At 38.6% G+C, this 17,154-nt stretch overlaps 1 protein-coding gene across 5 annotated transcripts in view; it reads right to left on the bottom strand.

Annotated features, from left to right (window-relative positions):
- PTPRZ1 (protein tyrosine phosphatase receptor type Z1) overlaps positions 1–17,154 on the bottom strand; it is a 194,664-nt gene that overhangs the window by 59,780 nt on the left and 117,730 nt on the right. For all 5 annotated transcript variants that reach the window (XR_012156806.1, XM_073328200.1, XM_073328201.1 and 2 more), the window contains exons 9-10: positions 5,154–5,338; positions 4,014–4,140 (exon numbers count right to left, since the gene is read on the bottom strand). Coding sequence is in view for 4 of the 5 variants with exons in the window: in XM_073328200.1 (XP_073184301.1) it covers positions 4,014–4,140; positions 5,154–5,338 (312 nt within the window). In the remaining variant the exon portion in view is untranslated. The remainder of the gene's footprint in view (positions 1–4,013; positions 4,141–5,153; positions 5,339–17,154) is intronic.

The raw sequence follows: 17,154 nt of genomic DNA, 5'->3' as shown, positions 1-17,154 counted from the left end.
GACGGCACGTGGGCCCCCAGTGGATTGCAGAGCCCTTTTGGAGGGTCCACAGACTGTAATATTTCTTAGAACCCAGCAGTACAGGGATGAAGTTGGAAGAGGACCTGGCCCATGACAGGATCTTTCCTGTTATGTAATAGTCCTAGAGAATGAGAAGTTTCACTCTGGTCGGTGGATCACCTGTAGTCTGCAGAGCCCTTACTGGTGGTTCACAGAATGAAATGTTTTGAAAGGGTGGTGGCAGGCTATGAAAGGATCTCTCTCTTACAAATGGTCAGCATAATGGAAAACCAAGAACAAACGAATGGTAGCAGGTGTTGAGTACATAAAAATATATAGTACAGCAGTACTAAAACAGCCCCTATATTAAAAATATGCAGTCCAAGGGTGAAATTCAACCCCAAGCAGAGGGCCCAGGCAAAGCCTTCTGTATTAGTTAAGTTCCACTTAAGCTTTTAACATGAAATTTAATTTGTTCAGATGGCATTGCAGTGAATTTCATCCTAATTGGGCTGACATACTCAGAATAAATCTTGAATATAAAAGTTATTATACTGAATTTGAGTCCATTTTGTTTCAGGTCTTCATAGGTGAAGATAGTGTTTTTTTCATATATTCACAAGCAGGAGTTCTGGGAAATATTTCGGTCTTATTACTGTGAACCCCATTTCATACCACCATCTATAAAGCAGATCACAAAATCAGTTTTGGTATTATAGTTGGCAGGTGAATGTTTGTATGAACACATCTCTTTCTCTGACTAATTAGATACATACCTTCTCATGTCTCTGTTATTTAATATTTCCAGCACACTTCATTCAAATGCAACTGATTAAATCAATAAATTGAAGTTACAAGTGAAGGAACATTTTGTTTAGAATGTTACCATGTTCCCACTTTGTACAGATGTAAGATGACATTTACAAGACTAGGGAATACTGTAAATTCATATTAATGATACTGACTATATATGAGGGATTTTACACTGCTCTTACATAGTAGAGTTTCATAATTCAATCATTTTTGCATATGAAACTGTGAAAGTACACAGTGAAATATGTACAGAGATTGCTTTAATCTCCTCACATTTTTTCTTTAAAAATGGGGAAATGATAAACATATCTAGGAATTTATGTCAATGCAACTTTAAGGTTACCATTTTAAAAGTTCTAAAGCAATACAATGCAAAAATCAAGTTCTTATCATAACATTAATTGTTCATGCTGCACATAGGTATGGTTTTTCATTACTACTCATGAAGCAGATCCTGAATTCCTTATTCCATATTTACTTATTTCTCACTCAAAGGGAAATCATCAGGAGTTTCCTTGCAAAAAAATGGAATGAGAACCTCAAGCCTTGACCCTATGCTGGTAAATGTAACATACAATGGATCCGTTTCTGCCCTCAGATATGCACACAAAATTCCAAATGATGTCTTTGTGCGTTTTATAGATGTAATGGAGGGTGAAATTAGTTTTTACAGAAAGTATGTGCCATGTAAAGGCCCCACTCCTGCCCCCACTGAAGTTAAAAGCAAAATTATCACTGACCTCCATGGGAGAACAACAGGGTTCAAATTTACTATGAGAATCTTCGCTTCTGAGCGTTTAAAGCTGTAATGTTTGTGTTGTACCAAAGTAAGTTTATGTACTGAATTAAGAACAGTTGGCAACTCTGTCCACATATCTATTCAGGGAACACCATCATAGGGCCTAACCACATCAGCCACACTATCAGAGGCTCATTCACCTGCGCATCTACCAATATGATCTATGCCATCATGTGCCAGCAATGCCCCTCTGCCATGTACATTGGCGAAACCGGACAGTCTCTACGTAAAAGAATAAATGGACACAAATCAGACGTCAAGAATTATAACATTCAAAAACCAGTCGGAGAACACTTCAATCTCTCTGGTCACTCGATTACAGACCTAAAAGTCACAATATTACAACAAAAAAACTTCAAAAATAGACTCCAACGAGAGACTGCTGAATTGGAATTAATTTGCAAACTGGACACCATTAAATTAGGCTTGAATAAAGACTGGGAGTGGATGTGTCATTACACAAAGTAAAACTATTTCCCCATGTTTATTTTTCCCCCCATACTGTTCCTCACATGTTCTTGTCAACTGCTGGAAATGGCCCATCTTCATTATCACTACAAAAGGTTTTTTTCTCTCCTGCTGGTAATAGCTCACCTTAACTGATCGCTCTCGTTATAGTGTGCATGGTAACACCCATTGTTTCATGTTCTCTGTATATATAAAATCATCCTACTGTATTTTCCACTGCATGCATACGATGAAGTGGGCTGTAGCCCATGAAAGTTTATGCTCAAATAAATTTGTTAGTCTCTAAGATGCCACAAGTACTCCTGTTCTTTTTGTGGATACAGACTAACACGGCTGCTACTCTGAAACCTGTCATTATGCAAGGTATTGAATTAAACATTAATTGTGGAAACCACATGAACGGTTGGCTTCAATCCAAATGGAGTCATACTGAAATCGAGGCCCTGATCCTTTAAAAGGTATCTGCCAATGAGGTGCCTTGCTTAACTCCAATGGGACTTGACACAGGAATAAGGGTCTGTGCTTGTGGATTCTTTGCACAATTGGGGCTCACATTGCTCCAAGCTTCTATAGTCTAGACTTTGGGTGCGTGTCTGTGGATGGAGTCCCCTCTCATGTGATTTTTGAAGCACAAGTTGGGAAAATTCTGTGGGAGAGACGTAAGGAAATCCAATATCAAGGAGTTACAGACTGGCATTTCACTTCAGTTTGTATCTTATTACATTGACAGAACCTCTCCTCAGAGAAATACAGAGTACAAAGGCTCTGACAAATATGAGCATAATAAGACCTAGGAAACACAGTCTTCTAAACATGTTGTTTTTGAAAGACAGGTTAAATATGCCTTGGAAACTTTTGTGTTTTAACCAAAAATGTCCCAACATAAAACAACTTCTTATGCTCATATATCATTACTTTCACACAATCCATGGTAACAAGCAGAAAATGGAAAATACTTATATTCTTTATCAGTAGTGGTTCTCTTAACATTATGGGCGAAACTGGGCTCTCAGGTACATGTACGTTTCTCTTCTGACTTAACTGGAGTTACACAGGTAGGTGTAATTGAGGGGAGAATTCCATACTTATAACCCAGAATTAAAAACAAACAACAATCTAATCCAAAGGTAAGAAAAACTGGGGTGTGTGAGTATGCTAAAGACCATAAGGGACTGATCCTATGATCAAGATACACACAGTCCAATCCAACAGCTGCTTAAGTCAATGGAAGATTTCCACTGACTTCTATGGAAATTGGATCAAGCCCTAAAACTTCCACTGACTTTAAGGAATGACTGAAGGACAAGGACAAGCCTCTCTATTTTGGTTTTAAATTATCTATCATTTACTTACAGACAGAGGAGTTAAATCTGGCTTTGAAATCAACAAGATTCGATTATTAGCCCCTTTGATTTTCACAATCCAACATTAAGAAGCAAGGGAATTCCATCACCACATATGCTTTGAAATCAAACTCCAAGTACTCATATGTAATAAAATTTCAAAATCAATTGAGATACAAATTTTTAATTTATATTAGCTCATTTTGTTTACTTAACATTTTTATCACGTGGATTAATTTTAGGAGGCAGAAGGATGCAACTGAAACAATTCCAAAATGGCTTTACTTCCCAGGTTTATTGTTCAAAATCATTAATCTGATCTGAAATCATGTTCACTTGTTTAAATATATTTTTATAGTTAAAAAAATCAACATAAAATTCTCACGTTTAAAGGAATACATGGCAGAAAATGAGTGACAGAGAATACAAGTCACCTCATTAAACAAATGTAAGGTTAACTACAATGATTTTGAAATTCCATTTTAGTGTACTTTGATAGTCAAGCATTTTTAACTGGTTTGCAAGCAAACTATTTCTCTGAATACAGATTTGTAGCCAGAAGTTACTACTGTGCTCAAAACAACACTTACCTGGATCATCTAAAGGCATATCAACAATGACTTGATCACTGTATTTTCCATATAGACCATTAGTGCAAACTGCAACTATCTGAAGAACATAACTTGTATTGGGCAGCAGATTATTTAGAATAGCTCCCTAAAAGAAAAACCATGTTTAATCATATAAATATAAATCTTTAGCATATTTTTTTTGAAAATATTAGATTATTTTATTCTAAGAACAGTGTTTTCTCATATGAGACAAGGTGGGTGAGGTAATATCTTTTATTGGACCAACGTCTGTTGGTGAAAGAGACAAGCTTTTTGAGCTACACAGAGCTTATAAGAGCTCAAAAAGCTTGTCTTTTTCACCAACAGACGTTGGTCCAATAAAAGATATTACCTCACCCACCTTGACTCTCTAATATCCTGAGACCAACACAGCTACAACAACACTGCAAACAACAACAGAAGATATCAACATTTTCTCACATGAAACATTCTAATACATCATTTTTTACATTTTATAGCCAGAAAACCAGGCATAAAGCTTTAATCAACTGATTTTGTGAAACGTCCTAATGGCAGGCGACCGAAAAACTGGAGAGAATACATTTTTCTATGCTGAATATTAGTTTTAGATTCTAATATTCCTTGTGAAGCTTATGCAGCTTCAAAGGGGGTGATTGTAAATGTTTGTGTTGGTAAAGGACCATCATATTATAAATCAGTGAGCCAATATTTATAGTAATCACAGATGGATCATTGTTCAGATGCTGAATTTGTCATTAGTTACCTGTGTACAACATCCTACATATCAAAGATCATTGGGGCATGATGAAAGTGTCTTGTGACTAACAAAATCTGAGTTTGACGCTATAGTAATAGTTATTTCAAGGTATTACAGACAAATAAGAACAGCAAATTTTTGAAAATTAGCACTGTAGGTGATGGTAGCTCTCTCCCGTATAGCTTTTTGTTTGTTTGTTGTTGTATTTTAAATTTGTCTCTGTGGCTGTATAGCCAAGGATACAAGCAGTGTTTCTACGAGCAGCGGCCAAAGACATTAATTCTAGCTGAATCAGCTCCCTGACATAATCTCTCAGAATAATTCTGGTGAGTGCTTCACCACCACCACTTTTGTATGAAACTTGAAGAGTTTACAGTTACCAAGTCCTGATACCCATCTGTCAGAAACTCATGTTTAGTCTGGTCTTCTCCATCCAATTGCTGATAAAAGACAGCAAATCTCTCGATCATGGCATCATAAACAACTCGAGGTCTTTCCCATGTAACAAGAAGGCTGGTATAGTTCTTTGGATCAGCTTGGACGTTTTCTGGTTCTGAGCTGCAAACTAAAAACAGCATCACATTTATAAACAGCATAATGGATTCTGAGCACTGAGGGTGTGGTCTAATTCCCATGGAAGTTAGTGTAAGTCTATCCATTGATTTCCATGGGAGTTGGATCAGTCCTTAAAATTCTAAACCATATAAATCTAAACTACCAAAGATCTACTTATGTCACCACTGTGTTTGAGTTGTTTTCCAATTGGTGAAAGTGGAGTTTTTCCTTTTGTTTTAATGATATTATCTAATAGAATGAAGAGATCTTGGTACATTCTAAGTTTTCACATTTTGATAAAGGTGCATATCAAGTCCCATGAAAATTAGAGAATAACATTCTTTTTGATTTGTGTTAGAACTGCTTATTGGCCATAAAGTACTGGTATACCCAGAAGGATAAATTTTATTTCTTTGTAATCATGCAAGTGGCAAAATGGAAGTGTAAAGGTTTTTACGTATGTTTCTCAGGAAAAAAAAGTCTCTAGTAGTCTATACTTTCATGAATCTGTGAAAGAGGAAGCCATTAGAGTAGGAGGAACTATGCATTGCCTTGACAATATCTGCATTTTATGATATGTTTTGTAATAGATTTTTACAATCAATAGCAGTATTCTTACAAATTATTATGAGTATACTATTCAACAGTAAGAATATTAATAATAATGGCTGAGATCTTCAAAGGAGCCTAGCAGAGTGAGGTGTCCAAGCCCCATGAGACTCAATGGAATATAGGTGCCTGTCTTGCTCCTTTTAAAATTCCAGCCAATATCTTCCATTTCCTTAGCAGTTTTCATCATAGGATGAAACAATTCCTAACTGCCAACAGTAATTGACTAATCCTCACAACACACTTCTTGAGGTAGGTAAATATCGGGCTTATTTTACAGATTGGGCAATTGAGGACAAACTTGCATAAAATACCTAGGGTGAAATCCTAGCTCTGTTGAGGTTAATGGAAGGTTTTGTTGTTGACTTCAATGAAGTTAAGATTTCACCTCTACATTTTTAAAATTGGACTCTAATTTTAGGTTCCTTAATATTTTTTACTCTAGGTGTCTAAAGCTGAAACTTGTGGTCATGTTTGAAAATTTGGGCCATAGTCACTTGTTCAAAGGTCAAGTGTCGGGGTACCCATGAAGAAGATGGCTGCTTAGTCTTGGACCTCCTCATTCCCCACATATCTATTTGTTTCTAATAATTACTTTTCTACCAAATTAGCAATAAGTTTCTGTGATAAAAGTTTAAATTAATCCCCTAGATAAATTACAAACTGTTGAATATGAATTTCAATGAAAAATATGAGAGGCAACAAAAGACCTAAGGAGGAGCTGAAGGAGGAGAACACAAGGCCACCACAGAACATAGCCCAACATATTTCAAAACTCAAAGAATTCCTCACAGATCGACTGGATTCAGTCTCAGTAGATATTTGTGGCCTCTCTAAAAATGTAAGCCATGTAAACTCCCAAATGGCTCACATAGAAAATGAGCTACAAAAGACTGTCATTGAAACCTGTGAAATTAAAGAAGAAACTGCCTCCTTAAATCTTAGACTAGATAAACTGAAAAAAAACCCCAGGATGACTTAGAAAATAGACCTCAAAGAAACAACTATCACTTCTTGGGGACTATTGCGGGTCAGCTTTCTTCAGAAGCTGCTCCCTGACATATTTAAATTGGACCCCCAGCTGCCCTCATTAGATATTGAAAGGGCTCATTGAATGGCTGATACTAGAAGGCAGGAGTCTGATAAGCCCAGACCCAGCATCTTCAAGCTGCTGAAGTTCAATGATAAAGTAATGTTAATGAATACTACCAGAGAAGCTCCAACCCTTACGTACAAAGGCCACAAAATGTCTCTTTTTCCTGACTTCTCAGTGGAGCTTAACAAAACAAATGCATTCAGTGGCATAAAGCAAATTCTAAGGGGGACCATAAAGTACCCATCCACCTTCATTATGGATTTAGCAGGCTGCACATGATTTTGCAAAAACCCTTCTGACGCTTGGCAGACATTTCAAAGACTGAGACACTAAGCACCATCTACTGACTAAAGTATTATCTGCATTTATCATCACAATTTGATAGAGAGAATCATGATATTATGATAACCACAAGTCCTTGGAACAGTCAATACTCCTGACATGTAAAGCAGACCATAACCTAAACCTTAAATAGCACTAGTTATTCAATTTGTGCAGGGCATTTAACAGAATATGAATATGATTATTTTATGCTGTTGTATTATTCATATTTAAATTTTGTACTAATTTATATTTGCTTTACCAAATCAATTGTAAATGTACATGTGATAAGTGTGTCTATATGTATATCCATATACATATGTGTATGTGTGTGTAAAACCTCTGTAGGTAGGTATATATTATACGTGTTCCAGAATGCCCAATGGTATTTACAAGATAAATTTGACTTTAAATATATTTGCATTGGAGATGTTTAGACTATTATTAGATAATATAGGGAGGAAAGGAGGGGATGGAATTGAAGCCATCAGGGATCTGAACATGCCCACACTGGCTTGTTTTAAGTCTGTTAAATTTGTTTTGTTTTCTGTTACAAATATATTTTGGAAGACACATGACATTTAACTACAGATCTTTTTGTATACTTGACCCTCTTAGGGGTTCAACTGAAGGCATACATTCATTCAAAATTAACCAGTATCTAATATATATAAATGAAGACCATATCATTGAAATATGGTTTTACAATATCAGTGGGGAAATGTGTGTCTTTAGAATAAGGTTAGATGTCTTACTGTATCATTTAAAACTTTGTCATGAATTTTCTTAGTGTATGCTCCTGGAATGTGAAGGCACTTAATCAACCTTCCAAAAGAATTTAAATCCTGAGGAATCTCAGATCAAAAAAAGTGCCAAGTAGTTTATTGCAGGAAACTCATCTAGCGGATATAGATGCCAACAGAATCAAGTAGATGGGGGTAGGTGCTGAGTATCATTCATCGCTGAATTCTAAGAGCAGAGGCACAACCATCCTAATTCATAAAATTTGTAATATATACAGTCTTGGTCTGATCCCAAAGGAAGATGCATTCTTCTTGAAGCCTCTTTCAACTCAAAGAAGTTAATTCTAGGAAGCATTTACAATCCAAGTGGAGGTAATTCTGAATTTTCCAAAGACATAGCAGACATTCTTTTTAATAAAAAAGACATTCCTGTAATTCCAGGGGGAGACTGGAATACTATGCTAGATAGACATCTGGACAAATCTAATTACATGAGACCCAGCTCTCAGAGCACAATAGGCCAACTCTCATTATTAATGAATGAACTTGATTTAAAAGATATATGGAGACTGAGACACCACAAGGAGCATGACTATATGTATTTCTCTATAGTACATTCATCTTACTCCCGAACAGAGTTTTTTCTTGTGCCTTCAGAACTGATGCCGGCATGCCTAGAAGCAGCTATTGATAATATATTAATTTCAGATCATGCTACAATTATACTTATCATAGACACTGGTTACACATCATTAAAATCTTCTAGGTGGAAGCGGACACTGATTCTAAAAGCTCTGTTCCACAGTTGACTCAGTCATATCTAACTTCATAGAAGAAAATAACCACTAATTTACGTCAGATACCATTTTTTGGAAAGCTCTGAAAGCTACTGTAAGGGGTGAATGCATAAAGTGTGCATCCCAAAAGAAGAAAACGAGACTCAAGTTACAAGATTCTCAGAACAAGGAAATAGATGAGTTGCAGAGAATACATGAGACTGACCCAAATAATGAAAACATCCTGCATTCTCTAATCAACACCAAATAGAAATATAAGGAATGCTTATCCAGCCAAGTTGAATTTGCACACAATGGGGTCAAACAAAGATATTGTGAACGGGGATATAAAGCAGGTAAACTACTTGCCAGAAGACTTAAGATGTGGCTAGCCACAACAATATTTTTTCCTTCTTACTAGAAGACAGGAGTACTGTCCTTGAACCAATAGATATAAATAACCAATTGAAAAAATTCTATCTAGCCTTTATATAATCAACCAATTTGACTTTAATAAATTTGATGATTTCATTGAAGGCCTGTCTTTTAATACCCTAACTTCAGAACAAGTCTTGTTTATGGACTAAGCTATCACAACACAAGAGATTGAACAGGCTATAAAAATATGAATTCTGACAAGGCCCCTGGGATGGATGGCTTTCCAGTAGATTTCTACAAAACATTTTGTAATCAGCTACCTTCTATTCTTTCAAAGGTCTTCACTGAAACATTCCAAAAAGAAACCATGTCTCATGACTAAGGCTAAGATTTTGTCATGGATATTTTTAGTAAAAGTCACGGACAGGTCAGGGCAGTAAAGAAAAATTAAGGGAAGCGGTGACCTGTCCGTGACTTTTACTAAAAATATTAGTGACAAAATGCGGATCTGTGGGTCCCCACACCGCCTGCAGCGGCGCAGCTGCACAGTGGCTAGGAGCTCCGGGAGCTCCCACTGCACATTGGGTGTTGGAGCTCCAGGGTCCCCTGCAGCCCACGGCTGGTAGGTACGGAGCCCTCCGCCGCCTGCAGCACCTGGGAGCCATGGGGTACCCCTGCCGCCTGCAGCTCCTGGTCCTGCGAGGGGCTGGGAGCTGTGGGGTGCCCCTGCAGCCCACAGCTCTGGGACCCACCATGGTTGAGAGCTTGGGGGTTCCACCGCTGCCTGTGGAGGCCGAGATCTCCAGGGTTCCCACGCCACCTGCAGCAGCTGGGAGCTTGGGGATTCCTCAGCTCCGGAGTTCCCCGCTGCCTGGGAGCTGCAGGGTATCCCCGCCACCTGCAGCATCTTGGAGCTCCGGGGGCCACCAGAGATGGCTGGGGGACCCCACAGCCCCTAGCCTCCGTGGGTGGCAGGGGACCCTGCAGCTCCTGATCACCATAGGTTGACGTCACGGAGGTCGCTGGAATTCATGGATTCCATGACTTCCGCGACCTCCGTGACTAAATCGTAGCCTTACTCATGACATGAGAACTGCTTTAATTACTTTAATATTAAAGAAGAAAAAAAGATGGTCACAATTGTGATGACTTCTGCCCCATATCTCTGTTGAACACAGATTGCAAAATAAATGCAAAAATTTTAGCTGCATGACTCAACACTATCATCGCAACAATTATACATGCAGATCAGACTGCTTTCATTAAAGGCAGATTGGCTGCTGCTAACACAAGAAAAATTGCTCACTTGATCCAGCAAGCTCAGATGTCAGATGTTCCCTCCATAGAGTTATCTCTAGATGCAGAGAAAACCTTTGATAAGGTTGAATGGCCTTACCTAATAAATTCTAAATGAATACTAAAAGAATTCAGATTTGGACCAATATTCCTGGTTTGGATCAGTATTATACAACTCTCCCCGCACTTTACTATCAACCAATTGAATTGTTTTGCCCATATTTCAGCTACAAAAAGGGACACGACAGGACTGTCTGTCCCTTTTCACCCCTCCTTTTTCAATCTCTCTTGAAGCACTGGCAATGTACATATATCAGCACTCAGCCACTGAAGGTTTGACTGGAAACAGAAGAGAATACAAAATCAGCTTATATGTTGATGATATAATAGCACTACTGAAGAATCCTCCAATCATTATTAAATGTAGTTTATAATTTTTTGAAAGATCTCTGGCTTTTGCATTAGCTGGGATAAATCACAAGCAATGGATATATCCAAGAGACCAGATTCTTCTCAGTTTCAACATTTTCCATTTCAAAATATGAAAGGAAATAACTTATTTAGGTATTAAAATTTGTACTAATCTTCTTGAAATGGTTTCTATACATATGGACTATATATTAAAAGAAACCTCCCTTACTGGGGAGAATAGAAATAGCCAAAATGAATATCTGCCCAAGATAGACTTTTATCATTAGCCTCTTGTCTTTCAAGATCTCCCACTTGCTCTTTCCTTGAATAAACAGGCTTATCATACAATTTATATGAGATTTTAAAAATGGCCTCACTTGTCACACAAAACTCCTAAAAAATCCAGGGCAACTGCAGGGTCATGGGATTGCCAGATTTGTATCTATATTATCTAGCATTCCAAATGTGCCCTGCTGTAAGGTGGTTCCCTTCTAGTAGCTGTGTATACACACCAGCCTAGTTTTAAATGGAACAAAGCTTAACTATGCCATTTGGTTCCCTTTCTTCTTTTATTTACCTTAAGAGGCTACCCATACCCTTAAGGAAAAGTCCAGTCTTTGCATCTACAAGGGGCATTTCAGTGTGCGACCTTGCTAATTCTCTTCTTGTACCACTATGATATAACCCATGTCTCAGGATCAAGGCCAACTCCATACTTAAGACAATTTGGACAGAAAAAGGATTCATAAAAATGAAAGATATAGTACAAGATGATAGACCGGCCTCCTTCAATTACATGTGTCACAAATATCAGCTGTCCTTGTCTCATAGTTCCTTGTTGCAGCAGCTATGCTCAAAGATTCATGCAAGGATAAGGGGACAATTGGTCTGTTTCAACTCTCTCACTTCTAGAAGAGCACATTAAGAAATATGGAAACAAAAGTCATATAGTAGGAATTTAATAGGTGTCTTAATGCTTTGCACTACCTCCTTGATCTCAAAGAAAAATGGGGAAAAGTACTTAGCCTTACTGTCACAACAGAAACTTGGGAAGATATCTGGCTTCATGTGAAAGATACTTCAAGTTCTTTATCCTTGAGATTCTTCCAGAATGAGATATTAAACAGGCAATACTGGACTCCAGAACATTTGTTTAAGGCTAGATTGGCATCACACAGTGCATGTTGGCCAGCACATCCTCTATACCTGTCAAAAATGCACATGTTCTGGAATGCCATATTCAGTGTTCTCTCAAAAACTTTAAGTGTTGCTATCTTTCCTTCTCCAAACTTGGGTATTTTAGGGGTGCTGAATGAGTTGGTATTACCAGTTAACATTAAGAAATGGATTACAGTAAAAATGTTAGCGGCCAAAAGAGTTATTTTGAGACAATGGACATCTTTAATTTCTTTCTCATACACAGACTGGCTTAGTGAGCTCCCTACTACTGCATTAGTGAAAAAAATGACTCAGTCTAATAGAAATGCCTGAAAAAAATATGAGTATGTCTGGTCACACATGAAACTACTGCATATTTTTGTAGTTTAGTACATATTAGTCCCTGATACTCAGAGGTTATGTTCTTACTTATTTAGTCACTTTAATCATTGATGCCCTGCATGACATCTATGGGTTCAGATTTTGTTTGTTTGTTTTCCAGGTTTTGAAAATAATGAGTGTTGAATTGTATTATTTAATATACTATTTCCATCTTGTGTATGTTTTGTTTCATTGTGTTTATATTTTATATAAAAACAATACAAATAAATTCTAAAAAGGTCAAGCGTCAAGTCTCTGGGAGAATTGCAATATACACTTCTCACTCCCAATCCTGTGCTGTAACCACCAAATAACTGCCTCCCTTATAATGTCATCTGTTAAGATTTGATTGCAATGCATTATAATAAATGTGTCTCCCTATTGCATAACCAGTTATTGCATGTTACTTACAACATGAGCTTTGGCCTGCTAAACCCAGGGTTGTGAGTTCAATCCTTTAGGGGGCCATTTAGGGATATGGGGCAAAAATCGGGGATTGGTCCTGCTTTGAGCAGGGGGTTGGACTAGATGACCTCCTGAGGTCCCTTCCAACCCTGATATTCTATGATTAAAGTGTAACCCTGTAAATGTACGTGTTCCATTCAAGATTGTTTGAATTCGTAAACGCAGATCTCCATTTTTCTTAGAGAGGAAGGCAAGGGGCAAGTGAAGGAAGGGTTAAGGATACACAAATTATGCGATAGACATCTGGACAAAGCCAATTACATGAGACCCAGTGTACATGTTGTGTAGTGGTTAGAACATAAGACTCAGAGCAAAATCTTTTGGGTACTTTTTTCTGGCTCTTCCACAGGGTCTTTATGTGGCTTTGAACATGTCACTTAATCTTCCTATGTAAAAATGGATCCAATGGCTATAAAAGTACCTACTTCACAGTGGCTGAGAGTTGACCAGCTGTTTGCAGAGGATTCTGAGATCCTCAGAAGAAAGAGGCTACGTAAATTCAAATTATTTTTACTGTCCCCACTAATCATTATATGACCCTCAAAGGAGAGAGCGCTACGGAAGATGAAAAAAAAAAAAAGAAAGAGCAAGAGAGAGAAGAAAACTGAAGGAGTCAAGGAAAAAGAAAGAGAAGCAAGAACAAATGCAAACTAGACATGTTAAGTGCAACATTTATTTATTAGAAAATGTTTGTGGGACTGAAATTTGCCCTCTGAAATAAAAGTTAGTTCATGAGTACCACTGTTCTGTTCATTCTGTTTTCCATCCATCAACCTTTACATGCCAGGTCCGCCTAACACTTCAATACTCTTCCAAAAATACAGGTGATTGAATAAAAATTACATGGGAGAATCAGATTTTGTCACTTTACTACTTAAATTACCTGAGAACTGGACCAGTGTGTGGTGTAAATTAGCACACCAGGCCTAAGGGGTTTATCCCTACATGACTAAGTCACATTAACTTAGTATACAAACTATTTTGCTAAGGCTAACTAAAAGATGACAGACCATGTCACCTTACACTGAAGAGTAAAGTGACCCTAGTCCAGGGTTAATACATACAGTATTATTTTCTATTCTAGCCTGGGACAGCTATGAGTATCTTTAATGAAGTTAATAGAAAGAGCTTTTCAGATATCACTTTCCATTACCTCCTCTAATCCTACTTCTAGGAGATATTAGTATCCTGGAATCCAATCTAATGCTCCTTTCACAAACTCTAATGATCTGTTCCTGCAGTAACAGGAACTCTAATGATCTGTTCCTGTTCCTCAGTGCTTCCACTCTGTCCTCATCTCCTCTGCTGATTTCAGCCTTGTCAAATCCATTCTCCTTCTCCAAATCTTGCTCTCTCCAGAGACGATAGTGGCTCCGTCCTCTTCTGGTCTCCTCCTACCTCTCTGGCCATTCCTGCCATCCATCTTATCCCTTCACCCATTCTCTGTGGGGGTTCTACATGGCTCAGTCCTTAGCCCTCTGTCTTCTACATCCCCTCTAAAGACCCACTTCTTACATGAGGCTGATAAGCAACTGGCCAACTAATAACAGACAAGTTGAGATATCGGTGATATTTGTTCATTTAATTTAAAAAGCATATATAAAATTGTATATGTTGACTGTGCCCCGCACCCATCATATGCCACTTGTCTTCTTAGATTGTCAAATCTTTGCAGGATGGACTGTGTCTTTCTCTGTATAAAGAAAGCACAGAGCCTACCATGTTTTTTGGAGCTACTACAATGTAAATAAAAATTACAAACAAAAAACTGTGTTAAAAGAACATTGTTAAGGTTGCAAAGTCAAGCACCCAAAAGGTAGGAAATGGTAGAAATAAAGTTTCCTTTATAATCTCCCCCTCCTTGTTCATGTGCATATGATACAGCCTTTAATTACATGATCACATGCTATTTATTCCATAGGGCCCCTGCCTCATTCAGTGCACAGGATGGATAGTGTAGCTATTCAATTTTTGTTTTCTCCTGACTGTTCAATGTGTGCCCCTACCCTAGGCCCTATTTACTGTACTCTATGCAAACCCTGCTCTGAAGACAACAATTGGGCTTTAGTCTGGTTCTCGTTGCTATGGCATATAAGTGCTTCACAAACATTAACTAATTTATTTGAACAAGACCCCTTGGAGGTGAGGGGATGGTATTATTTCTTTGGAGCCGGGACCTGAAATTGGTTGGGGAATGGCCTTTGAGTAGCTGCATAAGCTTGTCTCTTTCAGCAACAGAAGTTGATCCAATAAAAGATATGTCCTCCCCCATCCTCTTTCTAATATCCTGAGACCAACATGGCTACAACTGCTCTGTAAATAGATATGCCTTTTGCCATCTGTGTGAAAATCTGTCCAAATTTGGCCATTATAAGCTTTTGAAAAATCATATTTCACACATGCTTAGTAGAGACTTCTTAGTTTTTAGCAGCTGAATTCCCCAAAGATTCCATGAGGACAAATCTTGTGAAGACAAAAGTGCAGTTTGCAATAGAGGGGCAGGATCGGATATTGAAATTTTAATTAACCTTGCAGTTTGCATCTTGACCACAGGAGGGCACTGAAACTAAATATTGTTTTGCAAAAGCAAATTTCTCTACAATAGACTGGAGGGATGCTCTAAAAGTTCTTTTTTTTTCTTCTTTTTTCTTTTTTTTTTTTGTACGAGCGAATAAAACAACAAAAATTAGTGAGCTTGTCTTTCTTTTCCCTCATCAGGACACACTGATGATCCTTATAAATTATTCTCAAACCTCTCACTGAGCCCATTTTCATATTTCGGATGTACAGTGGTGATGTATTAATGTCTTCATTATAATGAATTCCTTTAGGCGCAGTATGAGAAAATATGAATAATCACAATAAATTGTCTTTTCAAACCACTTTCAATTACATTAAATCACTCCAACTGTTGCTGTTACAGGTCCTGCCCTCCAGATGGCATGAGGAAATCACTACAAATAACCAGAGGACGTATGCTTTTTCAATTGCGAGCAACCATGAGGAACAGGGATGCTGGAACAATTTGTATAGTGGGGAGCTGAGAGCCACTAAACTAAATTATAAACCCTGTATATGGAAAACCACTTCAAGCCAGGGGGTGCAGCAGCACCCCCAGGACCTCTAGCTCCGGCACCTATGATGAGGGATGCTGTCAATAGGTAGGACATAACCCAGTGCTCAGTGCTCTGTTGAATTGGCTGTATGGGGAAGCAACTGGCCCACCTCCCTCTTCGCATGGGAATTCAGAGTCTTTTCATGGTGAAAGGGGGAGGTTGAGATTGAGAGTGATTTGGCAGTCCTACGTATTATCAGGTGGCTATGTCTTTTTAGTCACCCTCACTGCAGGTTGTAGCTGTAGCATTCCTACTAGTGAGCACTGTAGATACGGATGATGCAGTTTAAATCATCACTTTAAATCATCTAATGTAGTGTTCAGTTCAGTCAATCAGCAGGTCCCCTCCCTTGTGCACAAGCAGCAACCCTGAGAGCAATAGGTTCCCCCCAAGGATAGGAACCAAAATCAATCTAAGCTGGTCAATGAGACCAGGTGGATGGGGCCAGGAGCCTTCCCCGGTGACTCAAAGAACCTAGACACAGGAAGAAGAGGCCTAAACAGACTGGGAAGTACAGGAGGCACAGGATTGAGGAGGAGAAGCTGCCAGCTGGCACAGGACAATAGCCCTAACAGCTGCTGGGGCGGGGGGGGGGGGGGGTAAGGGACAGAGACACTACAGGGGATACAGAGCCCAGAGGATGCAGAGGGAGAGATCCAGCCTTCTAGCAGCTGAATGGGAGAAAGCTAGTGAGACGAAGATGAGCAGCTGCAGGGAGAATTGCTGGAAAGAATTAGCCCAGCAGTTGGAGGGTGTGGGGAAGATTTAGGCGGGGGCATGGGGACAGAAGACTGCTTGATAGCAGGGCTCACAGAGCAATGGGGTTTGTGTAGGAGAAGGAGCTGGGAGGAGCAGTGAGCACCAGATAAAATAATTGAAACATCTTCATACAAAACACACAAAGCCAATATCCAAAACCAGTGGGGCAAGGGTTCCAGGCAGCTATTAGCCTGAGGACTTAACTTTACTAGCTTAGGTGAAAAATACCCCCAAACCACTTCTTCCAAACCACATTCATGCAATTAAAAAAAATAAAGCCACTTATTGCCTCCCATGCCCACTACATTCTGCTAACA

The sequence above is a fragment of the Lepidochelys kempii genome, chromosome 1, assembly GCF_965140285.1.
Source record: "Lepidochelys kempii isolate rLepKem1 chromosome 1, rLepKem1.hap1, whole genome shotgun sequence".
Taxonomy (NCBI): domain Eukaryota; kingdom Metazoa; phylum Chordata; order Testudines; family Cheloniidae; genus Lepidochelys; species Lepidochelys kempii.
This window is presented reverse-complemented; position numbering and strand designations above follow the sequence as displayed.